Source organism: Panthera leo, chromosome C2 (assembly GCF_018350215.1).
Source record: "Panthera leo isolate Ple1 chromosome C2, P.leo_Ple1_pat1.1, whole genome shotgun sequence".
NCBI lineage: Eukaryota > Metazoa > Chordata > Mammalia > Carnivora > Felidae > Panthera > Panthera leo.
This window is the reverse complement of record NC_056687.1, coordinates 149,068,935-149,096,304: the sequence shown is the minus strand read 5'-3', so window position 1 is coordinate 149,096,304 and position 27,370 is coordinate 149,068,935. Positions and strand designations below refer to the sequence as shown.

Here is a 27,370-nt window from a genome sequence, read left to right as displayed (position 1 = left end):
GGTCCTTTCCTTTTTTCTTTTTGATCAAACTGGCTAGGGATTTATCAATTTTGTTAATTCTTTCAAAGAACCAGCTTGTGGTTTCATTGATCTGTTCTACTACTGTTTTTTTATTTCGACAGCATTGATGATTTCTGCTCTAATCTTTATTATTTCCTGTCTTCTGCTGGTTTGGGGTTTTATTTGCTATTATTTTTCCAGCTGTTTAAGGTATAAGGTTAGGTTGTGTATCTGAGACCTTTCTTCCTTCTTTAGCAAGGCCTGGATTGCTATATACTTCCCTCTTATGACTGCTTATGCTGCATCCCAGAGATTTAGGACTGTCATGTTATCATTTTCATTGTCTTCCATGAACTTTTTATTTCCTCTTTAACTTCATGGTTACCTGTTCATTCTGTAGTAGATGCTCCTTAATCTCCCAGTATTCGTGGTCTTTACAAATTTTTTCTTGTGATTGATTTCGAGTTTCAGAGCATTGTGGTCTAAAAATGTACATGGTATGATCTCGATATTTTTGTACTTGTTGAGGGCTGATTTTGTGGCCCAGTATGTGATCTATTCTGGAGAATATTCCATGTGCACTTGAGAAGAATGTGTATTCCTCTGCTTTAGGATGAAATGTTCTGAATATATCTGTTAAATCCATTCGGTCCAGTGTGTCATTCAAAGCTATTGTGTCCTTGTTGATTTTCTGCTTATATGATCTGTCCATTGCTGTAAGTAGAGTGTTGAAGTCCCCTACTATTATGGTGTTGTTATCAATGAGGTTTTTTATGTTTGTGATTTATAGATTTATATATTTGAGTGCTTCCACATTGGGGGCATAAATGTACAGAATTGTTAGATCCTCTTGGTGGATATACCCCTTAATTATGATATAATGCCCTTCTTCATCTCTTGCTATAGTCTTTATTTTAAAATTTAGATTGTCTCATATAAGCATGGCTACTCTGGCTTTCTTTGGGCGACCATTAGCATGATAGATGGTTCTCCATACCCTTACTTTCAATCTGAAGGTGTCTTTAGGTCTAAAATGGGTCTCTTGTAAACAGCATACAGATGGATCTTGTTTTCTTATACATTCTGTTACCCTGTGTCTTTTGACTGAAGCATTTAGTCCGTTGACATTTAGAGTGAGTACTGAAAGAGAGGAATTTATTGCCATTGTATTGCCTGTAGAGTTGGGAGTTTCTGGTGGTGTTCTCTGGTCCTTTCTAGTCTTTGTTGCCCTTGGTCTTTTTTAGTTTGTTTCATCTTTTCTCCCATCAGAGAGGCCCCCTTAAAATTTCTCGCAGGGCTGGTTTAGTGGCCATGAACTCGTTTAGTTTTTGTCTGGGAAACTCTTTATCTCTCCTTTTATTCTGAATGACAGCCTTGCTGGATCAAAAATTCTTAGCTGCATATTTTTCTGAGTCATCACGTTGAATATATCCTTTCTGGCCTGCCAAGTTTCTGTGGATAAGTCTGCTGTGAACCTGATCTGTCTTCCCTTATAGGTTAAGGAATTTTTTTCCCTTGTTGTTTTCATAATTCTTTCCTTCTTTGTGTATTTTGTGAATTTGACTAGGATATGCCTTGTTGGTGGTGGTTTTTTGTTGAATCTAATGGGAATTTTCTGTGCTTCTTGGGTTTTGATGTCTGTGTCTTTCCCCAGGTTAGGAAAGTTTTCTACTATGATTTGTTCACATAAACCTTCTACCCCTTTTTCTCACTCTTAATCTTCTGGGACTCCTATCATTCAGATGTTGTTTCTTTTTAATAAGCCACTGAGTTCTATAATTCTTATATTGTGGTCTCTTGCCTTAGTTTCCCTCTTTTTTTTTTCTGCTTCATTATTCTCCATAATTTTGTTTTCAATATCACTGATTCACTTCTCTGCTTCATCCATCCTTGCCACCATGGCATCTAAACAATCCTAAAATTTGTATGGAACCAGAAAAGACCCAAAAGGCCAAAGCAATCCTGAAAAAGAAAACCAAAGCTGGAGGCATCACAATCCCAGACTTCAAGATGTATTACAAAGCTGTAATCAAGACAGCATGGTACTGGCACAGAGACCCACAAACAGATGGCCAACTAATCTTTGACAAAGCAGGAAAGAATATCCAAAGGAAAAAAGATAGTCTCTTCAGCAAATGGTGTCGGGAAAACTGGACAGCGACATGCAGAAGAAAACCTAGACCACATTCTTACACCATACACAAAATAAACTCAAAGTAGATCAAAGACCTAAACATAAGACAGGAAGCCATCAAAATCCTAGAGGAGAAAGCAGGCAACAACCTCTTTGACCTTAGCAACTTCTTACTCAACAGGTCTCCAGAGGCAAGGGAAACAAGCAAAAATGAACTATCAGGACCTCATCAAGATAAAAAGCTTCTGCACAGCAAAGGAAAAAATCAGCCAAACTAAAAGGCAACCAATGGAATGGGAGAAGATATTTGCAAATGACATATCAGATAAAGGGCTAGTATCCAAAATCTATAAAGAACTTATCAAACTCAACACCCAAAAAGATTAATCCAGTGAAGAAATGGGCAGAAGACATGAATAGACACTTCTCCAAAGAAGACATCCAGATGGCTAACAGACACATGAAAATATGCTCAACATCCACTCATCATCAGGGAAATACAAATCAAAACCACAATGAGATACCACCTCACACCAGTCAGAATGGCTAAAATTAGTAACTCAGGCAACAACAGATGTTGGCAAGGATGCGGAGAAAGGGGAACCCTCTTTTACTGCTGGTGGGAATGAAAACTGGTGCAGCCACCCCAGAAAACAGTATGAAGTTTCCTTAAAAAATCAAAAACAGAACTACCCTATGACCCAGCAATTGCACTAGTAGGTATTTAGCCAAAGGATACAGATGTGCTGTTTCAAAGGGGCACATGACCCCAATGTTTATAACAGCACTATTGACAATTGCCAAAGTATATAAAAAGCCTAAATGTCCACCAACAGATGAATGAAGAAGATATATGTATAAATATACATATACATACACACACACACTCATAATGGAGTATTACTTGGCAATCACTATATACACATATACACCACACACACACATGCACACACACACAAAATGGAATATTATTTGGCAACCAAAAGAATGAAGTCTTGCCATTTGCAACAACATGGATGGAACTAGAGTGTATTCTGCTAAGCGAAATTAGAGAAAGACAAATACCATATGACTTCACTCATATGTGGAATTTAAGATACAAAACAGATGAACAGAAGGGAAGGGGAGCAAAAACAATATAAAAACAGGGAGGGGGACAAAACACAAGAGACTCCTGAATACAGAGAACATACTGAGGGTTGCTGGAGGGGTCATGGGTGTGAGGATGGGCTAAATGGGTAAGCGGCATTAAGGAAGACACTCACTGGGATGAGCACTGGGAATTATGTGTAGAGGATGAATCAATGGATTCTATTCCTGAAATCATTGCACTACGTGCTACCTTGGATATAAATAAAAAGTAAATAAAAATAAATAAATAAAACAAGTTGCAAATTGAAACCATCAGAGAAAATCATACCTTGCTTGGCAGCCGAGCAGCAGCATCTCATGGTTATGAATCAAAATATATAAAAGAACGAGGAAGGCTTTTGCTCTAATCGAAGTTGATGGGCTGTCAAGTAAACGGATAATTGTAGAAACAAAATCCTGTGGAAGATATTAAAATATTTTGTGAGAAAACATGAAATAAATAGAGCAGTCAACTATCAGGGTCAAGAGTTTACAATAAATAAACAGATGGCAGAAAATAAAATAATTTCAACTATTGTTATTGCATTCTTAATTTGTGCGGGAGTCTAACCAAAATTTTAATATGTATTATCTCATTTAAACCTGGAAAGTAGCCATAACAAGGTGACAGTATTATTCTTAAAGAGAAAAATGAACCTTGAAAAGGTAACCAATGCACAAAGTTGGATTGAAATCAAGGCCAATAGGACAACAAAGCCCATCCATCTCTTTATCAATCAACCGCCCAACAGTAAGGGTGGCAATAAGTAATGAGAACAACTGGAAGTCACAACTGCACGTACCCATGAACCTCTGCACAAACCTGCATGTACAGAAAGCACATCTCTAGTCTACGCATCCAGTCTACACACCTGAAGTCCTACAGACATAAAATACTCAATACAGGACACAGAAGAAAAACCTGTATTCCTATAACATTCTTTAACAAAAGGCATAATACAACACAGAGGAATAAATACTAACATTAGCATTATTTTCACTTTGTTTCAGGTGCCTAATGACAGGCAAAAAGGAAATGCAGGCACACACACAGAGTTAATGAATACAAGCAGGCAGGAATACAGAATTATTAGCGAGATGGCCACACAGAGCAAGAGTGAAAGTTCCCCACAGTCCTTAAGAGAAGTAAGCACCTAGCAGTAACACCATTATGTCCAAGGTAAATGTAAGCAGCTCTTTTGCTATGCCACTGTCCTTTTACATTGGGTGCTACATTGCCAAACAAGAAGAATTTACAGCCAGGCATATGCTTTTATTTAAGGATGGAGATATACCTACGTATCTGTATCCATGCATGAATCTCACCTAATTCCTGAACCAAATAATCAAGCTAAGTCATCACCTGGGTAAAATAAAACCATAAACACCAAGGAACCTTTGAGTCATCTGTTTCCACCCCCCACACAAACACATAATTCCAAAACCACTCAAAGATCCACTAGTCTTAGACTGAAAAACTGTTCCAATTACAGAAGACTTCAAAGACATGATAACTGACTGCAATTCAAGATCTGGCAATTTTGTTTCACATCAAAGAACACAACTGGGATGATCGTGACATCTGAAAAAGTCATGTAGATGAGTTAATGTTAAATAAATGTTAACTTCTTTTTAAATTCATTGCCTGATTTTAGGGAATATTCAGTAAACTGATTACAAGTAAAGGAGCATCAGGTCTGCAACCTCTTCTCAAACTGGTCACACATGTACTTGCACGCACAAGGTAAAAGACAAAAAGAGGAACTATAAAGCAAACATGGTAAAATGCTAACATTTTCTGAATGTGGATGAAGGGTATATTGCAATCCTTTGAACTCCACATCCAAAACTAAGCTCAGAACCTATCCTAAACATGATTCTCCCCCTCTGAGGATCATCAGCTCAAGATCATGCTTGAAAAACCTGACCATCTTCCTTGACTCCTCATTCCTCCCATGTACAATTGATCCCCTGTTACTATGAGAATGATACCCCCACTGATGTTGCCTTATATTGCAATACACCATACTTTTCGATTACTAGAACATGTTTTATCTCACTTTGTTTTCTTCCATCTATCCTAGAAATCTTAGCCACAGTGATCTTCTCCCACAGCAAATATGAGTACATTATTCACCTATAAAATATTCTCCATAGTTCCTGCAACTCCTAAGATGAAGCCAAAATCCCTTATCATGGCATACAAGGCTCTTCATGATCTGGTTTTTTATTACCTTCCCCAAATCACTTAATATACCACCATTCCTCTATATAACCCCCAACACTCACCCTAGGGAAATAAACCAAGAAAAGAGTATATTGAACACAGGAAAGAGGCAAAGGGAATCCCCAGATGATTTCCAGGGTGATAGCTATAAATGGGCACAGAGAGCACCCTACCCATATTGGAGTTGGTCAGAAGACTCCAGGAGAGATCTCCTTAAGGAGAAAAAAATGGACAGAATACCCAATGTATGGGAATGCAATCTGAAATTTAAAAGTGATGTAATAACATTCTGCTGAATGTTGAGCTAACCAAAATTAACAGAATGAGTGCATGTATGTGGCAGGCAGGGCCGAATGTCAGACTTGAAAACAAACTCCAAATGAATATAATATTTAAAAAATAACAAAAAAGGATGAAAAGATCTAGAAGAGGCTACAGGAGATAAACACATTAGATGTGTGTATCTAACTACTTACACACACACACTTACATACTTATACAAGCATTTATAGACATGAAAAAGGTCCAAACAGTTAATTATACAAGAAAACAAGTACAGACAATATACCTCAGGAACACAGAGGCAAAAATCCTCTACAAATATCAACAAGTTGAGTCCAACAATACATCAAAAGTATAAATTAAAAAATCACAAACAAGTCGAGGTTATCTCAGAAATGCAAGACTGGTTCAATATTTGAAAATCAATCAGTGTAATTCATCAGACGAAATAAGAAAAACCACATGATCTTATCAGTGGATGATGAAAAAGCATTTGACAAAATTCAACATGCATTCATGATAAAAACTCACCCAACTAGAACAGAAGGGAACTTCCTCAATCTGTAAAAGGGAATCTAGAGAAAAATTATAACTAACATCAAAATTAAAGGGGAAACACTTGATGCTTCCCCACCAAGACTGGGAATTAAACAACCATGTGCATTCCCATCACTCAGTGTTTTACTGAAACTCACTGCCAGTGTGATAAGGAAAGAAAAATAAATGTCATTCACACTGGAATCAAAGAAATATTCTCAGAGGTTGTGATTAGCTATGTAGAAAATCCCAAAGAATCTATAAAAAGGCTTCTACAACTAATAAATTTAGCAAGATCTGGTGTATTTCTATACACCAATGATGAACAATTAAACAGCAAATTTTTAAAGTATCATTTTTCAATAACTCTAACAATAACAACAAAAAGAAATACAGGTATAAAACTAACAAGAAAGGTAGAGAATTGTTAAACTGCTAACTCTAAAAAATTAAGAAAGAAAAAATGTTAAAGGCATAAATAAGAGACATTCCATGTTCATCTATTCAAAAAAAAAAAACCTCCAAGTTAATATGCCAATTTTCCCCCAAAGGGACCCATAGATTTATTGCAATTCTAGTCAAAATAATCCCAACAGGATTTTCTGTAGATATAGACAAGCTAATTGTAAAATTTATATGGAAAGGCAAAGGAACTCACAAGCAGAACAATTTGGGGAAAAAAAATACATAATCACACAATGATTTTAAGACATTAAAAAAAAAAAAAACCCTACGGTAATCAAAACAATGTGGTATTGACAAAAATGACAGGTTACACAGACCAAAGAAACAGAAATAAAGTCAATGATCTTAAGACAAAAGTAGAATTATTTCATTTAATTCCCACAATTCCCTAAGGTAAATTATTACCTTTTATCAGGCGAGAAAATGGTTAGAGGTGAAGAACAATGCACAAGGACTAGTTGTCGGACACTCACAATACTGCCATTCTTTCTCCAAATATTTTCTCAATTGCTAACAAGTAGGAAGTCTAACCTGAGTTTCACTGAATTTCATGTTTACTTCCCTCCTGTCCAGGGCTTGTTGGGGAAATGTTAACACGCAACAAGAACAAGAGTAGATAATTAATAATCTAAGATAACTAAGCCATAGCAATACTATTATAATTATACTGAAGCTTATTTACATATCCTTTGTTTTACATCAAGGTTGAGGTCTTCTGGAGGAAAAACGTGGTTTTAATTAAATGTAAAATGGGTAGTTAAACCTCTATATTATATTTAACTGACTGTTTTCTAACCTTAAAGCATTGATTTCTTGAACCTAGAAAAGGAAACTTTCTAAGTAATTGCGTTAGAAACTTCTATAATTAATGTAATCAATCATAACCAAAGAATGTCATAATGTTTTAAAAATTAGAAGCCTTTACCATTGAAAATATTTGTTATTACAGTTTTACACTCTATGGGGTGCCTGGGTGGCTCAGTCAGTTGGGCATCTGACTTCGGCTCAGGTCATGATCTCACGGTCCGTGAATGCGAGCCCCACATCAGACTCTGTGCTGACAGCTTGGAGCCTGGAGCCTGCTTCGGATTCTGGGTCTCCCTCTCTCTCTGTCCCTCCCCTGCTCAAGCTCTGTCTCTCTCAAATATAAACATTAATAAGTTTTTTTTTTTTTAAATAAGTAAGGCACTTCATATTGGCTTCTGAATTTGCTGGGTCTTGCTTACAACAAAATGAATTACTCTGAGTTTATCCTGGATGAGTCTCAAAGCAAGAGATTGGACTTTATTATTGGTTTCAGTCCTAATTTTAGAGATCTGGAGATAGAAAAGTTCTTAATCTAGAGACATTTAAAATGACTTTGTGGTTTTCTTCAGAAAGGAAATAGGCTGGCCAACTGTAGGACTATCACAGCACCCTTTAAAAATATCCTATTTTGTACAAAATGTTTACATTCCGTATCTTATCATGCACAAAATAACAGTGCCACTGACATCGATGGAACTTCAATGGAATGAATTACTAAGCCTTGTCAAAATAGGCATTTTCCATCTCCTTTAAAATGTTGCAAATTGTCCAACTGTAACTAAAAGAATGCAGGTTTTTGCCTTGTGTTACTTTCAGACTCACTACTGTCTAATAAAGCACAAATTTCATGGACCAAAAAAAAACAAAGGTGAAAAGGGAATTTTGGATAAAGGACAGTCTTTTCAGGGGCACCTGGGTGGCTCAGTTGGTTAAGCCTCTGACTTCAGCTCAGGTCATGATCTCAGTTCGTGCGTTCAAGCCCCGCGTCGGGCTCTGAGCTGACAGCTCAGAGCCTGGAGCCTGCTTCGGATTCTGTGTCTCCCTCTCTCTCTGCCCCTCCCCCTCACCCCCCCCCCCCCGCTCTGTCTCAAAAATAAATATGCATTTTTAAAAATATATTTTTTTCAAAGGACAGTTTTTTCAATAAATAGTACTGGAACAACTGGATAGCTACATGCAAAAGAAAAAAAAATTACTTCAATCCATTCCGTGCACCATATACCAAAATGACGATCATACAAAATAAGTCATACGCTGCATAAAAAGTGTAAAACTATAAAATTCTTAAAAGAAAACAAACCAGAAAATCTCCATGACCTTAGGCTAGGAAGAGTTTTCAGATATGACACCAAAAGCACAAACCATAAAAGAACTAACTGATAAACTGAATTTCATGAATATTAAAACCTCTCCTCTGTGGAAGACCCTGTAAGAAAAGACAAGCCAGATACTGGCATAAAATATTTGTAACCAGAATATACGAAGAACTCTCAAAACTCAATATTAAGCAAAAACATTTTTAATGGGCAAAATATTTAAACAGACATTTCACCAAAGAACCTATGCAGATATTCAAATAAATACAAGAGGATGCTTAATGTCCGTTACAATAATGCAAATTAAGATCACAATGAGACACTCGGCAATTATTAGAATGACCAAATGAAAAATGACTAGGTTGTTGAGCAACTAGAATTCTATATACATTGCTGATAGGCCTGCAAAATGGTACGGTCACCCTAGAAAATAGCTTGGCACTCGGGGTGCCTGGGTGGCTCAGTCGGTTGAGCGTCCGACTTTGGCTCAGGTCATGATCTCACAGCTCGTGAATTCGAGCCCCGCGTCGTGCTCTGTGCTGACAGCTCAGAGCCTGGAGCCTGCTTCAGATTCTGTGTCTCCCTGTCTCTGCCCCTAACCCACTCGCATTCTGTCTCTGTCTCTCTCAAAAATAAATAAACATTTAAAAAAAAAATTTTTTTTAAACAAAAAAGAAAATAGCTTGGCACTTTGATAAAAAATTGTTAAACACCCACCTACCATATATAATACAGCATTCCACTTCTAAGTATTACTCTAGTTGAATAAAAACATATGTTCACAGAAAAACCTGCACACAAAGTTGACAACAAGAGTTTTCTTAATAGTCAAAAAATGGAAACAAGCCATCTGTCCTTGAATGGGTATGTGGATAAAGTGTGGTATATCTAGATAATGGAATATTACACAGCAATAAAAAAACAAACTATTGATATGCACAACATGGATGAATCTCAACTACATTTAAAAAAACAAGTCTCAAAGATTACATACAGTATAGTTCCATTTACATAACATTTTAGAACAAGTAAACCTCTGGAGCAGAGAAGACATCAGTAATTACCAGGGATTGGGATGGGAAGTGGTCTTCCTAAAAAGGGAGGAGCAAAGTGTCATCCTTTGGGATGCCATAATCATTCTGTGTCCTTCTTGTGGTAGTAACGACAGGGTCTAAGCATATGTTAATTCTCACAGAATTGTATTCCAAAAGGTGATTGACACTGTACATAAATGTTAGAAGTGATAAAAGTGATAAATATAACACAGAGAGAATATAATACAGATGTAGATACCTCTTGATATATATATACACACATATATATACACACACACACACACATACATACATACACTAGGCAAACTCAACAAGAATACAAAGCAGGAATTGTGTTTGTGTACCTAATATACAAAGAGTTACATAATGATTCTTCCTCCTATACAAGGCAGAATTTAGGCCAAAAAGAAGTAAACAAGACAAGGAACATCTTTAATGCTAAAGGCCACCATTCAAAACAAACACTTAACAGTAATGAATACAGCGATGAATGCTATGCCTTAAATAAATAGCACTGGGGCACCTGGGTGGCTCAGTCACTTAAGCGTCCAACTTCGGCTCAGGTCATGGTCTCAAGGTTGGCGGGATCTAGCCCTGTGTCGGGCTCTGTGTTGACAGCTTGGAGCCTGGAGCCTTTTTTTGGATTCTCTCTCTCTCTCTCTCTCTCTCTCTGCCTTTGCCCTGTTCACACTCTCAAAAAAATAAAGATTTAAAAAAAATAGCATAGCAACCCCTTCTATACACTGGAAACTATAGAAGATGTAAGGAGCAATAGACTTTATCACACCATTCTCAGTCCAAGACTGTCAAGAGAACAAAAATAAGTAAGGATATAAAAGACTAAATAACATAAACAACAAATTAGATGTTATGGGTATATATCAAACTTTATACTTAGATAACAGAAAATGTACCTTTTCTTAAACACACACACAGTGTTCCTTTAAAATGACCATATAAAAGGTCACAAAGAAAACCTTAATATAACCCATAAAATTAAAAATATTTTTTTTAGATTTCACCCATCCCCCCACTCACCTCCTCTCGGGCAACCACCATTTGTTCTCTGCATTTAAAACTATCTTTTGTTTCAGGGCGCCTGGGTGGCTCAATCGGTTAAGTATTCAACTCTTCATTTTGGCTCAGGTCATGATCTCACAGTTCGTGAGTTCAAGCCCCACATCAGGCTCCAGTCTAACAGTGTGCAGCCTGCTTGGGGTTCTCTTTCCCCTTCTCTCTCTCTGCCCCTCCCCCACTCACTCTGTCCCTCTTAAAATGAATAAATAAACTTTAAGAAAGTATCTTTTGTCTCTTGTTTCACTTGTTTTCTTAAATTCCACATGAGTGAAACCATATGGTATTTGTCTTTCTCTGACTTATTTCGCTTAGCATTATACCAGCTAAAGCCCATCCACGTTGCTGCAAATGGCAAGATCTCATTCCTTTTAATGGCTAAGCAATCCTTGTGTGTGTGTGTGTGTGTGTGTGTGTGTGTGTGTGTGTGTGAGAGTGAGAGAGAGAGAGAGAGAGAGAGAGAGAGAGAGAGAGAGACACATCTTTATCCATTCATCTATCAATGGATGTTTGGGTTGCTTCCATATCTCAACTATAGTAAATAATGTTGCAATAAACAAAGATGCATTATCCTTTTGAATTATTCATATTCTTTGGGTAAATACCGAATTTTGAAATTGCTAGATCATATGGTCGTTCTATTTTTCAATTTTTTTGAGGACTCTAAAATGGTTTCCACAGTGGCTGCTCCAATTTTCATTCCCACCAACAGTGCACGAGGATTCCTTTTTTTTTTTGTTTTTCACATCCCCACCTCTTGTCTTTTTGATTCTAGTCATTGTGACAGGTGTGAGATATTTCACTGTGGTTTTCACTTCCATTTCCCTGATGTTGAGTGATGCTGCGCCATCGTATCATGGGTCAGTTAGCCATCTGTAGGTCTTCTCTGGAAAAGTGTCTTCTTAGGTCCTCTGTCCATTTTTTTAATTGGGTTATTTGGGGGTTTTCTGGTGTTGAGTTCTAGAAATTCTTTATATATTTTAGCTATTAAGCCCTTATTGAATAGGTCATTTGCAACTATCTTCTCTCATTCAGTAGGCTGCCTTTTTGTTTTGTTGATGGTGTGCTTTGCTGTGCGAAAGCTTTTTATTTTAGTGTAGTCCCAATAATTTATTTTGATTTTGTTTCCCTTGCCTGAGGAGACATATATAAAACAATGTTTCTAGGGCCAACATCATAGAAATTACTGTCTATGTTTCCTTCTAGGAATTTTATGGTTTCAGGTCTCCCAGTTAGGTCCTTAATCCATTTTGAGTTTATTTTCATGTATGGTGTAAGGAAGTGGTCCAGATTAAACTTTTAAAATGGGGGTGGGGGGGTGGGGGGTGTGCCTGGGTGGCTCAGTCAGTTAAGCATTCAACTCTTCTGATTTCAGCTCAGGTCATGATCTATGGCTCACAGGTTTGAGCCCTGCATCAGGCTCTGCACCGACAGTGTGGAGGCTGGTTGGGATTCTCTTTCTGCCCTTCCCCTACTCTCTTTCAAAAAATAATAAATTAATAAATAATAAAAAGTGATTCAGTTTCCCAGCACTATTTGTTGAAGAGACTGTCTTTTCCCCATTGTATATTTTTTGGATCCTTTGTAGTAGATTAATTGACCATAAAAGCACAAGTTTATTTCTGGGCTCTTCATTCTGTTCCATTGATCTGTGTGTCTATTTTCGTGCCAGTACCATACTATTTTGATTACTACAGCTTTATAGTGTATTTTGAAATCTGGGATTGTGATACCTCCAGCTTTGTTCTTCTTTTTCAAGATTGCTTTAGGCTTTTGGGGTCTTCTGTGGTTCTATATGAATTTTAGGATTGTTTGTTCTAGTTCTGTGAAAAATGTTGGTATTTTGATACATATTACATTAAATCTGTAGATTGCTTTGGGTAGCATGGACATTTTAACAATATTAATTCTTCTAATTCATGAGCATGAAATGTCTTTCCATTTCTTTGTGTTTTATAGTTTAGAGTATAAGTCCTTAGTTTATTCCTAGGTATTTTAATTTTGGTGCACCTGAAAATGGAATTTTCTTAATTTCTCTTTCTGGACTATGGACTATGTATTGATTTTGTATCCAATGACCTTTCTGAATTAATTTATCAGTTCCAGTAGTTTTTTAGTGGAGTCTTTAGGGTTTTCTATATATAGTATCATGTCACTGCAAATAGTGAAAGTTTTATTTCTTCCTTACTAATTTGGATGTCTTTTCTTTTACTTATCTGATTGCTGCGGCTAGGATTTCCAATTCTATGTTAAATAAAAGTAGAGACAGGAACAGCCTCTTGTTCTTAATCTTAGCGGAAAAGCTCTCACCTTTTCACCATGGAGTATGATGCTAGAAATGGGTTTTTTATATATGGCCTTTATTATGTTGAGCTATGTTCCCTCTAAACCTACTTTGTTGAGGATTTTTAATCATGAATGAATATTGTACTTTGCCTAATGTTTTTTCTGCATCTATTGAGATGATCATATGGTTTTATCCTTCCTCTTGCTGACGTGATGTATCATGTTGATTGATTTGTGAATAATAAACCACCCTTGCGTCCCTGGAGTAAATCCCACTTGGTCATGTTGAATAATTTTTTTTAGTGTATTGTTGGATTCAGTTTGCTAATATTTTGTTGAGGATTTTTACATCTATGTTCATCAGATACACTGGTCTGCAGTTATTTTTGTAATGTCTTTATCTGGTTTGGGTATCAGGGTAATGTTGAAACTCACAGAATGAATTTGGCAGCTTTCCTTTCTCTTCTATTTTTGGGAATAGTTTGAGAAGTGAAATATTATTATTAGCACAATGAAATAAAACTAAAAATTAATAAAACACCAATCCCAAAGATCCTTGTATCTGGAAATTTTTAAAACACTATTTTAAAAAGCCCTGAAGGTAACAGAAAAATACAAGCCAAAATTGAAAAACTTAAAAATACAGTAAAACCTTGGTTTGCAAGCATAATTCATTCTGGAAACATGCTTGTAATCCAAAGCAGTCGTATATCAAAGTGAATTTCAAGAACGATTGGCTCAGTTATGATCATGCGTCATTCAGCATCACATACTACTTGTACATCACTCGTTTGTCAAGTTACAATTTGTTAGAAACATTTAGTCATTTTGTGGAACACTCACAGAACAAGTTACTCACAATCCAAGGCTTTCCTGTATAGTAAAAGCACTATTTATCAGAATCTATGGGATGCATTTAGAACAGTCAGAAGAAAATACAACCTGTAAAAAACACCTTAAATGAAAGTAAAAGAAGAAAAAATATATGAACTAAATTCCCAACACAAAAAGCCAAAAGCTAAAAATAAGACAAATCAAAGAAAATCAATATGTAAGCAGAAGGTAATGAAATAGAAAATAGAAAAAATGGGTAAAGGATAAATAGGTCAAAATGCAGGCTTTTTTGAAAAATATCAACAAAATAGATAAAGCACTAAATCAATCAAGAGAAAGGGAGGGGCGCCTGGGTGGCTCAGTGGGTTGAGCGTCTGACTTCAGCTCAGGTCATGATCTCACAGTTTGTGGGTTTGAGCCCCACATCAGGCTCTGTGCTGACAGCTCGGAGCCTGGAGGCTGCTTCGGATTCTGTGTCTCCCTCGCTCTCTAACCCTCCCCCACTCATGCTCTGTCTCTGTCTCTAAAAAACGAGTAAACTTTTAAAAAAAATTTTTTTAAAAGGGGGAGACAGCAAAGATATACAAAAAACAAAACAAAAAAAAAAGGAAGTCAAAAAAATTCCCCTTGCCTGGCTTCAATATAATGGCCTGAAAGTCAGCTGTGTTATGCGTAGAAGCCGTGCATATTTCACTGTTGTAAAATGTTCTAGGTGAAAACAGAAAACTCTACGAGTCCACTCTTGAACATCTGGGTCACTTGGAGTTTGGGACTGTTATTAGGAAAGTCGCTATGGACATTCTCCCACATGTCTTCTTGTGAACAAATAACATATGTATCCACTTGTTTTGAGTATGTACCCGAGAGCAGAATTGCTAGGTCAAGGAGTAGTCCTCTCTTTGGCTTCAACAGAGCTTGTCAAATGATTTTCCAAAGTGGTTGTACCAATTTATTCTCTACTAATATATGAGAGTTGCATTGGCTCCACATTCTTGCCAACACTTGTTGTTATTCATTTTTTCATTTTATTTAAATTTCTAACTATGAGCTCCGAGCAAATAAAATGAACACAAACGACAGTCACTTTAGAAGGAGAACCTTTGTGGGGCGCCTGGGTGGCGCAGTCGGTTGGGCGTCCGACTTCAGCCAGGTCACGATCTCGCGGTCCGTGAGTTCGAGCCCCGCGTCAGGCTCTGGGCTGATGGCTCGGAGCCTGGAGCCTGTTTCCGATTCTGTGTCTCCCTCTCTCTCTGCCCCTCCCCCGTTCATGCTCTGTCTCTCTCTGTCCCAAAAATAAATAAAAAAAAAACGTTGAAAAAAAAAAAATTTAAAAAAAAAAAAAAAAAGGAGAACCTTTGTGACAAGTCTAGTATTACTTTAAAGCTTTCCAAAGTTTTATAAACAAGGTAACGCATTCCTTTTTTTTTTTTTTTTCTGAGAGAGAGAGCAAGCGAGCGAGCTAGTGGGGCAGAGGGAGAGATGGGGGGGGAGGGGGAGAGAGAGACAGAGACAGAGACAGAGACAGAGAGACAGAGAATATCTTTAGCAGGCTCCACACTCAGCATGGAGCCCAATGCAGGGTTCACTCCCATGACCCTGGGATCAGAATCTGAGCTGAAATCAAGAGCCAGATGCTCAACCTACTTAGCCACCCAGGCACCCCAACACACCCCTTATTCTAACTTACAAAGAACATAATTCATGGCAATTAACAAAGCAAATCTATATTTAAACAGATTTACCTCCCTGACAAAGAATGCAACATAAGACTTTAGCATAAGAAATCAAGAAAATGAAAATGTGTATTAACTCCAAGAAAACAATCTTATAAGTGATGAATACTCTTCATAAGGGTTTATGTACATTAAAATGCATTTTATTACATTCTAAGCATTTAAATTTCTCAAATATTCACGGATGTAGCGTTTATGAACTCAACTCCAAAAGCATTATGCCAAAAACAGAATCGGTGCTCTTTCTTTTCCAAGTGCCTAGTAAAGTGGCTAGGTAAAACTAAAAACTCCACAGTTTTCACTATAGGAGGTCAAGAAAAAATCAACCCCTGTAATCAAGAACAAAAACACAAACCAGTTAAAAGAAAACTTGAGAGAGGTGGAGGACTTAAAAGCACAGCTCTTGGCTGAGTGATAAGACAACCCCTGAAAACTGGGAGTGGCAGCTTCAAGTGCTAGGAAAGCACCTGGGATCTGAAGCCAAGCAAACCTGACTACAAATGCCACGTTCCTTGCCAAAATCTCCTCACCAGGATTCCGTTTCCTCAACTTTAAAATGAAACGGAGACGATGATGCTCACCACCTTTTAATAAGCTTGATATGGTGACTGAAGGCTAAAAAATACTACAATAACTAAAAATACTAAACACCGTATTTTATATACAATTATTAAAACATCATAAAAGTTCTGCAAGAACTAAATTTTTGACATTTGTATGGAAAACATGAACAATAGAAAGAGGAAAACAATCAGAAGCATATTTAAGACTTCAGCAAATAAAGAACAGACTGTTCATTTACTGGGATCCTTACTTTTCTACTCACACCAGAAAGACTACAAATATGCCATTAAGAATTTAAATTTAAATAAGGGGGAAACAGCCGTACGATACTATACATCTGCCAACATAAATACATAATCTTGGAAAAAGTATTTGAAATGTGTATAAATCACTTTTACCAATAGGAAGTTTAGGAACACTCCAGTTAAAAAACACATGACCTTGGGGCGCCTGGGTGGCGCAGTCGGTTAAGCGTCCGACTTCAGCCAGGTCACGATCTCGCGGTCCGTGAGTTCGAGCCCCGCGTCAGGCTCTGGGCTGATGGCTCGGAGCCTGGAGCCTGTTTCCGATTCTGTGTCTCCCTCTCTCTCTGCCCCTCCCCCCTTCATGCTCTGTCTCTCTCTGTCCCAAAAATAAATAAAAAACGTTGAAAAAAAAAATTAAAAAAAAAAAAAAACACATGACCTAGCAAACAACGGATGAAAGAATTTTAAACTGCCTAACAAGCAAATAAATCCTCTGCCCTCACTAGTAGGCAAAGAAATGCAAACTTCAGGATAAGATTTCATTTCATTGCAAAGCAGACCAGCAAAGATGAAAACGGATGACAGCCAATGTTGGCACAGTCACGGGTAAATGGATAAATCTTAAATACAGCTCATATGAAAATAAGTGTTCAACCTTTCCTCCAACTGGGAGGAAAGTGACTTATTTCTTAAAGGCCTTAAAAATGTTATTTTCTCCTGACTCAGCTGTTACAGCTCAAGGAACGTATCCTAACAAAGTGATGAACCAAAGGGACTTGAAGTACAAGAATCCTCATGGTGGTACCGTTCACGTACCAGAAGCAACAACAGGCAGCCAGCCATCTTAACATCCCCAAAGAGAGGATCTGTGAAGTCAATCATAACCGTAGCACAGACTGCGTCTACCCCACATCCAGTTTCGACGTGTTCTTCCGTGGCAAACTCTGGGACGATGCACTCGGGGGGGTGGAGGTGGTAAACGTGAACTACAGGACCTGCGGAGTCAGGTCAGAAAAGGCCACGTAGTCTCTGCCTGGTTCTCTGAGGGCTCTCTTGGAACCTGACCACCCTGCCGTGAGAAAGCCCAAGTAACCTTCAGAGGCCCACGTGCAAAGCAAACGAGGCTCCCAGTCCACACTCCCAGTTGGGTGCCCCCCGAAGGGCAAGCACCAACTTGCCGGTCCTATGAGCGAACCACGGAGAAAATTCATGCCCCATCCCACTCCATCTTCCCAGCGAACACGGCCTTGCCCCAATTACAGCTTGGGGAGCGAAATAAAACACTGCTCTTATGCAAGCCACTATGTTTTGAAGGAGTCTGCTACATAGGAAAGATGAATGAAATACACAGCTTAAGTATATAATGAAAGATGAAAACTTTCCAGGCATTAAAAAAAAAAAATTTCATATAGCAATACATGTAATTTTAAAACATAGAAATGCCCACAAGTAAGTGATGAGGTCTACTGTATTTCTCCCTGATGTAGTGGATGCAGCCATCACTAACCATCTGGCAAAACTAAAATAATTTATGATTTTGATTGGGGGAAAAAAACCTAGACAAACTATAACACACACCAAAAATAAATTATATACTAGATTTGTAACGCAGGAACCCTGAGTCCCTTGAAAAGATGGAGTATATTACAGATGACAGTCTTGATGTAGGCTTAAATGTATCCTGTGCCCTGAATAATTTCTCATGACTAAATGAGAAGAAATGGTCTCATGACTAAATGGTCACTTCTGAAGAAATGGCCAGTCTGACTGACTGACTCCCGACAACTAACTGCCCAGGACTCCGTAATTAATTGTAAGCAACATGCACCACACATCTAGAACAGTATTAGTCTCACAACACTTAGAGGGTGAAGGCTACAGGTGCAGGCCAAGACTCAGTGCCAAGGCTGAATAATCAAAACTACCTGTAGAGAACCGAAACTGACCTCGGGTCCCTTCAGTTTGCAGCCCACTATGTACTCAGCTTTGAAGGAAATTCACCTTGCCATTCAGCTCAACACACCGAAATGTTCCATGTGGAGGGGGAAACAAAAAACAAAAAACCAGACGCCACGTAGGTCTATAAGCAAACCACAGCATGATCAGTTTACATCCAACAATCCACCGGTACTCAGCAGTGATTTCGGAGAGCACACGTCTACCTAACAAAGATGCCAGGAGGAAATATCCAGGATGCTAGGAATTGGTATATGAAGCATCCATAACAAACAAAGTAATACCTTCGTCAAAATTAAGCAGAAGGATAAAATATCCCTCTGACACATGTCACAAAGACAAAACTAGGAGATGAATAAAAATAATGATGAGGCCGAGAACTTCAACATTATCGTCTGCAAATCTCAAGAGGGAAAACTGACCTGCTTCCATCACCTGTCACAGATAAAAATCGAAGAGGACAGCCCAGCCGTCAACTGATAATAGCCTCAAGGGAAAAATGTGGATAACTACATGGACATAATTTTTTCCTGCTTAATACTGATGGAAATAAAACAGGTACTGATTAAATCTACAATTGTTTTTGGGTTACGCTTTCCTTAAAGAAGTTTAGCCAAGTATCTGACTAAAATATCTCAAAGAATACATTTATTAATAGAGATGGACTAAAAATATCACAATAGCAACTCAAGGTCTGATGAATATGCATAAATTACCACATTTTAAATGTTTAATTAGCGACCATTGAGTCAGTATGCCTAGTGACTCTGAGAAGAAAAAGAAAACCTGAGTAAACTTGGCATTCAAATGTTTCTAAATTTTACATGCACAAAATTTCTCAGTGCTCTTTCTCGGTACTTCCAAATAACAGAGGTCTACGGCTTCTGGTTCATTATTAATCGCTACTGGGCTACTTGGTCAAAACTCAAAACGTGAAGCAGCAACTTCAGTCAAACTAGACTGCTAAATAAAAATGGACAGCAGCTATTGTCAAAATTAATCAGCAAGGCCAAAAATTTCAGAAGGCAGTATTTCTAGCCAAGAACACTCAGAAGGAAGCCGTTCTTACCAGGGAGCATGAACAAACTCACCTGTGAAATAGGATATGCCTTTAAAAATTCATGTTTAAATCTTTAAGCCCCAAAGCATATAAAGTCCAAAGGATGCCTTACTGATTACCCAGCTACCAAGTACGTTCGAGGTCACTTATCTTAGGAAAAACATAACCGAGGCAGATGTTGGAATCTAGGTAACTTAAACAAGTTGATGTGAGTTTTCGAAGTTCAGTTAACTGAAATACAGCAGAGTGGAGTTTCAGGAGTGTTATACGCTTTCAATCTGGTAACATCAACAATCAGGCACTGAGTTTTTACGGCAAGCCCTTTGCTAGAGTCGCTCCAGTGATGAACTCACAAAGCAGTTGACGAGTGCAGCGTAACTTCCATATCCTTACCCCTTTGCCCTGTACGCATCGATATACACAAGTGTGTGTGTACACATGCACGTGTGCTCTTGGATGGATGGAGACAGTCACTGCGGGTTTAGAATGACGCACTATTCTGTCGCCCTGAACATCGTTACTCGGCCTCAGCTTCTTCAAACGCTGTTTGGTTGTCTGCGGTTCATTCTCTGATGGAGGCCTCGGGAAGAGCTCTTGTTCACACACGTACCTGTGGTGTTTACAACAAAGACTCAATGTGACTGAATGTAATACACTTGGCGAACATCTTCTTTTCTTCAAAAATTTAAACACCTTACTCCATTGAGTTCTGACATCAAGGATCACTGCGGCACAATGTCCGATGCCAGCGTAACTGCCGTTCCCTCTAAGTGACTTGCTAAGATGTAAGGTCCTTTTGCTTTGATGCTCAAAGGACTTTTCTCTACAATGTCATAGTACTGCTATTGTAGAATGATTCTCCTAGATACGCCGTGTGTCCTTTTGATTTGTGCATTCAAATACTCATTTTATTCAGGAAAATATTGTCTGGATTGTAGTTGCTAGTATTTGTTCTGTTTCAATAACTTTGTTTTCTTCGTCTTCTATAGCTAAGACTTTCACCGGGATGCTTTTCGCCTTTTCCTTCATTTCTTTTTTCATTTTTCCGTTATTATCCTTACAAGACGAAAGTGTCAGTGCCCACTGCCTTTTGTGTGCCTTTATAAAACTGTCTTCGTTTCTGTTTTTCCTCTTATTTTGGAATCTTTCCTGAAATAAGTTCTTGTACTTTCCTGCAGCCCGCTTCTATCTGATCCACCCTTCCATTTCTGATTTGAACAGTTCTTCCCATAGCTTCCACTCCAAATTTCCTAATTCATCTTAGTTTTTTTAAATATTACGTTTTCATGTGCTTTGGGGCCATGTGTTTTCTTTCAATAATCCTTCATTGTCCAGTGGCATGTTATTCAGAACCACTTATTCTTGCACTCTTTCATACTATCCTTTCATGGATTTTTGACCACACCCTTTTGCTTTGTTGGTGTCTGAATGAAATGGATTTTCTCGTACTTTTAGGAAGGAGGTTCTACTGTAGACAGTAAGGACAGGCCAGGATAACTTCTTGGTCATTTTTGTGATTTGAAGGCTTCCTGTGTTGTGACTCTGAAATAGTCACAGATAGGGCCTCCTGGAGCCAAGTCGGCAGCACATTCCCAGAGCTGCCTTACCGACGTCCTCTACACCTTTCCTCTCAGGGTTCCCACCGTATTTAATGTGCACCTACTTAATGGTTTGTCCAGCGTGGAGTGTTATCCTCCTACAAGAGAGTTTTTCCTTGACTATTTCTGAAAATCTTGAAGGCCTTCAGTTACTCTTGCCCGCTCTGGTCTCCCCAGTCTTTCTGTACTCAGCCACACACCCCAACCTGTAAAGTCTCCCCGACATTCAATGACTCATCTAAGAACCACATGCCAGGTTTTCCACTCTGAGTGGGGAATTTTCTGATAGAGATTGAGCCCTTGCTGGAAATTCCTGGATTGCTCAGTTTCTGGGACTGTCAGAATTCACTCTCTCCTCTCCTCCGCAACCTCCCCAACAGCTGCGGACCCCGCGCTGTCCTTCCCAAGTTCACCACACCAAATCCTATTCTGGTGTTTGGGGAATAACTTGACACCTGTATAAGGAGGTTTGAGAAATTGAAAAAATTCTATGCAAGCAACAGCATTCTTCCTCCCCACATCTACCCCAACAGGAACACACTTATTATATAATGTTTACCCTTAAATCTTTCTCAGTTTTAACAAAATTCATAAGCAAGGGGCTATGATGTTGATGATATCTGAATAATCCTGTAAGATATTATAATCTAAAATCAATTACAGAGCGGCAATCTCAAATATGGAATATGTGAACAAACCGACGACCATATAAATATTTTTAAGTAAGTATCTTAAGCATCTATGTGTATCCTACTCAAAATCCACTCACTGCAACCAGGTTGGCACTATTCTGAACAAGTACAAAATGACTAGCAAACTCATGAACTGTTTAATACCACTAAATAAAAGCACCAAAGCCCTCCTGAACATCAATCCAAAACATGGACCACCGCCCAAAATACCAAAACAAAAAGCCAAGAAGGCATACACAGAAGCTGTGGTCAACCCCCAATCTCATGAATATACCACAGGATCCGGTGTTAAGTTCCTCAAATACTCCATGTACAAACACTATACCTCTTCCCTCAGAGCACTCTTTCCATCACAGAATAATTTTCCCAATGCTATAGGCTGCAACGATGTCACTGAAAGCCATGCAATTCCTATGTGAATTTAACAGAATGACACTTTCTGAATCACAAGGCAGAGGGATATCCGGTAGGCTTTTAGATGGCAAATACTATCTTTGAAAACTAAACGTCTTTAAAGAAATGTTTTTTTTAATTAGCTTGGAATTCTCCCCTTAACTAAATAAGTATGCCTAAAGTCATCTATGAAGACCTGCAAAAATGAAAAGAAGATGACTAATCTTGTGATTTTTAGGACAGAGTAAAAAGGATAAGACACTTTCTTACATCCAACGTAAGCAATATTCCAACTAGTAACACAGCCTGTCCCGATGAAACACACTCCTTCCAAGCTCCCCTGAAGTCCTTCATCACATTCCATCTTTGTCTATCATAAAGTACCACATTATCAACCTGCCAGAATATTTCCCTTCAACATATGTTCAAAGGTAGTTGGTTTAATAACTCATACTATTTTCCGTGAGGGATAGAGTTCCTAAAACCCTACATATTCTGAGACTTTCTGTAAGCTTGAAGAACAAATAGGAAAAAAAATACATATTACAGTGTTTCAACCTTCAGTACATTTCTTTTCTTTAATATTTTTTAATGTTTATTTATTTTTGAGACAGAGAGAGACACAGCATGAGCGGGGCAGGGGCAGAGAGAGAGGGAGACACAGAATCCGAAGCAGGCTCCGGGCTCCGAGCTATCAGCACAGAGCCTGACGTGGGGCTCAAACTCGTCAACCGCGAGATCATGACCTGCGCCGAAGTCAGACGCTCAACCGACTGAGCCACCCAGGCGCCCCCAGTACATTTCTGAACAACAAAGAGGGAAGCTTAGGATCACAAGATAACCAAAACTCAATAAACGTAAACTAAATGTATATATTTCATTAGTAGTCATATTGTGAGTCAACACCAGAATTTTTGAAGAATTCCGGCACCTCAAAAACCAAATTCATCAATGAATATCTAGGAGAGGTTACGATGCTCTTCCTTCTAGACCACGCTGCATATGAGTAAAAACTACCCGTGTGGTAGCCACACTAGCATACCTAACACCACGGCCACATTCACCACACATACCGTCTCAAGGAGAAAACTACTGAACGTTCCCTAGAGATCATCAGAAACTTTCCAAAAGTGAAGAAAAATGTAAATTGTAACTTCAGGGCTATAACATGAATCCTTTTATTCAAATTATGAAACATTTCAAGGACACAGAAAAAGGTGAAGTGATTTTAACAATCCATTCAACTTTACCAAATCTTGGCATTTAAAAAAAAAAAAAAAAAAACAAATTCCTTTTTCTTTTCTTTTTTTTTTTAAAGAAACAACATATTACAGAGACACAGCTGAAGCTGCTGCCCTCCCTCTATTATGAAAGGTAAAAAGCACTCTCAAACTCTGCTGGTTATGACACATTTTTACACCCGTTAAAAATACAGATAATTATTTTTGCCTATTTAAAAAATATTTAAGTTTATTGATTTTTGAGAGAGACAGAGTGTGAGTGGGGGAAGGGCAAAGAGAGACGGAGACACAGAATCTGAAACAGGCTCCAGGCTCTGAGCTGTCAGCTCAGAGCCAACTGTGGGGCTCGAACTCACAAACCGTGAGATCGTGACCTGAGCCCAAGTCAGACGCTTAACCGACTGAGCCACCCAGGCGCCTCTATGTTTGCCTAGTTTAAACTTTGTGTATGTTATTGTATTGTCCATATACTTTTTCAGCTTACCTTTTTCAGTTTTATTTATGAGATTTATCCACATCTTTCTTTCATTTGTTTATTTAAATTCAAGTTAGTTAACATACAATGTAGTATTGGTCTCAGGACTAGAACCCAGTGAGTGATTCATCACTTCTATACAACACCCAGCACGCGTCCCAACAAGTGCCCCCCTTAATGTCTGTCACCCATTTAACCCATCCCCCTACAAATCTCCCCTTCAGCAACCCTCAGTTTGTTCTGTGTATTTAAGAGTATGGGACTCTTAAAAGAACCAATACATTTTCAACCTAGTTCAGTCGTTTTTACTTACTGTATATTGTTCCACCCTATGGACATGTTACAATTTAATTTTCCAATCTCTTGTTGACTTTTAGGTTTCTTGCCACCGTAGGACACTGGAAAAGGCTGTGAGACAAACAACCCTGTTTCTGTGTACGACCGTACAAGGATACACTCCTCATGAAAAGATTTATTGCTGTGCTATGTACATCTTCAGCTTCACTGGACAGTACGAAATTGCACTCCCAAGTGATTACACCACTTCACCCAGGAGGGTTCCTGCTGGCCCCTATCTTCACCAACAACTCTTACTGGCAGACTTACATTTTTGCCAACCTGAAGTATATGAAACTGACTCATTTTAACCTTCATTCTATTCATCAACATTCAGTGTGAGCATCTTTTCCCGAGATTACGGACCCTTCTAGTTTCTTCTTCTGTGAAGTAACTCTGCATAGACTACATCCATTTTGTCTTGTCTTTTCCTTTTTATGTGTAGTCTATTTTTCATAAGCTGGATGCTAAGCCTTAAGAAAGCTTTCCCTATAGCAAGGTCGCAAAGACAGCCACTTACATTTTCTTTAAAAATTTGTTCAAGTTTCCCTTTTCGTATTTTAGTCTTATGATGTAAGAAAAGAGACCTAACGTCCAAATATCTTCCGAGAGGGGAATGGTTGAATAAAATGCAGCGCATACACTATGAAGCACTGTTTTAAAAGTGAGGTGGGGGCAGGGGGACAAAGAGCCTATCTATAAATGACGATGAAGTGATCTCTGAGATATATTACAACACACACACACACACACACACACACACACACACACGGTACAAATGGGCTTCGGCTATCCTTTAGTCTCAAGAAGGGAGAGAATATTTCAATGTCCACCAGAGGTCATTTTAGAGTCAATGCAACATACCGACGCAAAGGACAACCGTACATCACATTTTCAGCCAGTCTGCTCAGGACCAGGGCTTGCTGGAAAGGCCGCATCCCATGTTGCTCTCGCCACAGCCCCAGCAGCACGGCCCAGGCGCAGGGAGAAAAGAGTCACCCTGGATGGGCGTGGAAGCCACCTTGGCTTAGAAGCTTGTAGCCCACAGCCACCAATCTCTCTTGTAACAACTCCATAGATGACAGGTTAGTCGTAGGTTTCCAGAAACACAAAGCTAGAAAGTTTACTGAAAGTCAAATTCTCACACAAAACAGGAAAGGGTTTTCTCAACCCTTTACCCACAGGTAAATACGGGACCACTGGAGGGTAGGGGGCAGGTAGATGAAATGAGATGAAGAGATACAAGTATCTATAAAATAAATAGCACATAATACAAACGTTACACAAATAGAGATAGAGAGATAAATACACAGATATCATCTGTAGAGTAGACTGAACTGAAGCCACTGTTCACTCTTCGTAGCACAAAAGGAACAGCTGGGTCATTAGTGTGTGTCTTCCATTATGAAAACCACCACCAATGAAATGTCTTCAAAAGAAAAAGAAATCTAACTCAAATCTGATCAAACCTTTAAGCCTATACAAGAAACACAGGAGCAACATTTTAAAGGACGCCACACTGTCTATGTTGTTTGCTAGATTCAATCAACAAAATCCAAATGTGGAAAGGCCTGTGAACCGTGACTGTTGTCCTTAACAGATTCATTTCAAGGACTAAAAAAATAAATACAAAAAAAAAAAAAAAGAGCGAGAGAATCTATAGATTTAAAGAGGATTAAGAGAGACAAATCAACATGAAATAGAAAGGAGATACACACACCTTGATCTGATCCCGATTCAAACAATCTAGAAAATAATAATTTATGAGTCAGTGTAGGGATCTCTGATATATGACTGTATTAAAAACTTATTAATTGGTAGGTGTTAAATGATACTGGGAATGTATCTATTTTAAAAGGTTGCTTATCTTCTACAGATATAGATGAGTTACAAACAATACAATGTCCGCGTTTTGCTTCAAAATAACTCAGAGGCAGGAGTGTGTATAAATGAAGTACAAGTGAGAAGGGAGCAGAGATGAGACGACATTCACATGTACTGAAAATTGACGACGCGGATGTGGGCCAATTACATTATTCTCTCAGTGGTTTTCAGGCTTCACACTTCTTATTGAACACACACTCAGACCCACACACAATTATAATACACCCCCATGCACGCACACACACACCCACGCATACCTCCACCCCCATACACACCACATACGCACCCACACACACCCTGCACGCACACACAACCCCACCCCTCACCCAACACCCCCCACACACAAACCCTGTGCACGCACACACACACACAAACACTCACTCTGTGCACACCACAGACACACACACTCCAGTCCCCCTCTAAGACTCTAAGAACCCAGGCTACAGCCCCATCACACTCACAGTAGCCCTTCAGATTTTCGTTTCATCTTCAGGGTTAGCTTCTGGATGTTTCTGTGACATTCCCAAAAAACTCAGTTTTGTCTTTGTAAGGACTATCGAGCATTTTTAAGTTTTTTATAGTGAGAGGGTTTGTGGGGTATCTACTCAGCCATACTAGTATACACAGATACCTTTTAAGATTCTGTTCTTGTTCTGTTCATATTTTCTTAATTCCGCAACCAGTCAGCTTCTACTAGACACCAGGACATCACAAGACACAGATTTTGTAACTGGCATGATTTCTGGACCAAAGTAACAGAGCCACAGCTTTCAACAACCCACAAATAACTTACTGTGGTTCCACGAATTTAAAAGATTATGAAAAGAAGAAAATAAGAATCTGCATGTGGCCTCTAAGTATCCTGGCTGAAATTTTTAGATAGAAAAGTAAACCAAAAGGCATGATGGGACTGCAACCACGCACTTAATACTGCTTGAAACCAAAATATTTTGGCAAATATGAGAGACACATCATCTGGATGCAATGTTACCACACTTTTTACCGGCACTGAGTCTATTTCCAAACATACGTACAACCACAGTGT

General features: G+C 38.5%; 1 protein-coding gene across 16 annotated transcripts in view; it reads right to left on the bottom strand.

The window, feature by feature from the left end:
- The window catches only part of ULK4 (unc-51 like kinase 4), a 570,273-nt gene that overhangs the window by 412,762 nt on the left and 130,141 nt on the right, over positions 1-27,370 (bottom strand). For all 16 annotated transcript variants that reach the window (XR_006206962.1, XR_006206963.1, XR_006206964.1 and 13 more), the window contains one exon: positions 3,555-3,682. Coding sequence is in view for 13 of the 16 variants with exons in the window: in XM_042954274.1 (XP_042810208.1) it covers positions 3,555-3,682 (128 nt within the window). In the remaining 3 variants the exon portion in view is untranslated. The remainder of the gene's footprint in view (positions 1-3,554; positions 3,683-27,370) is intronic.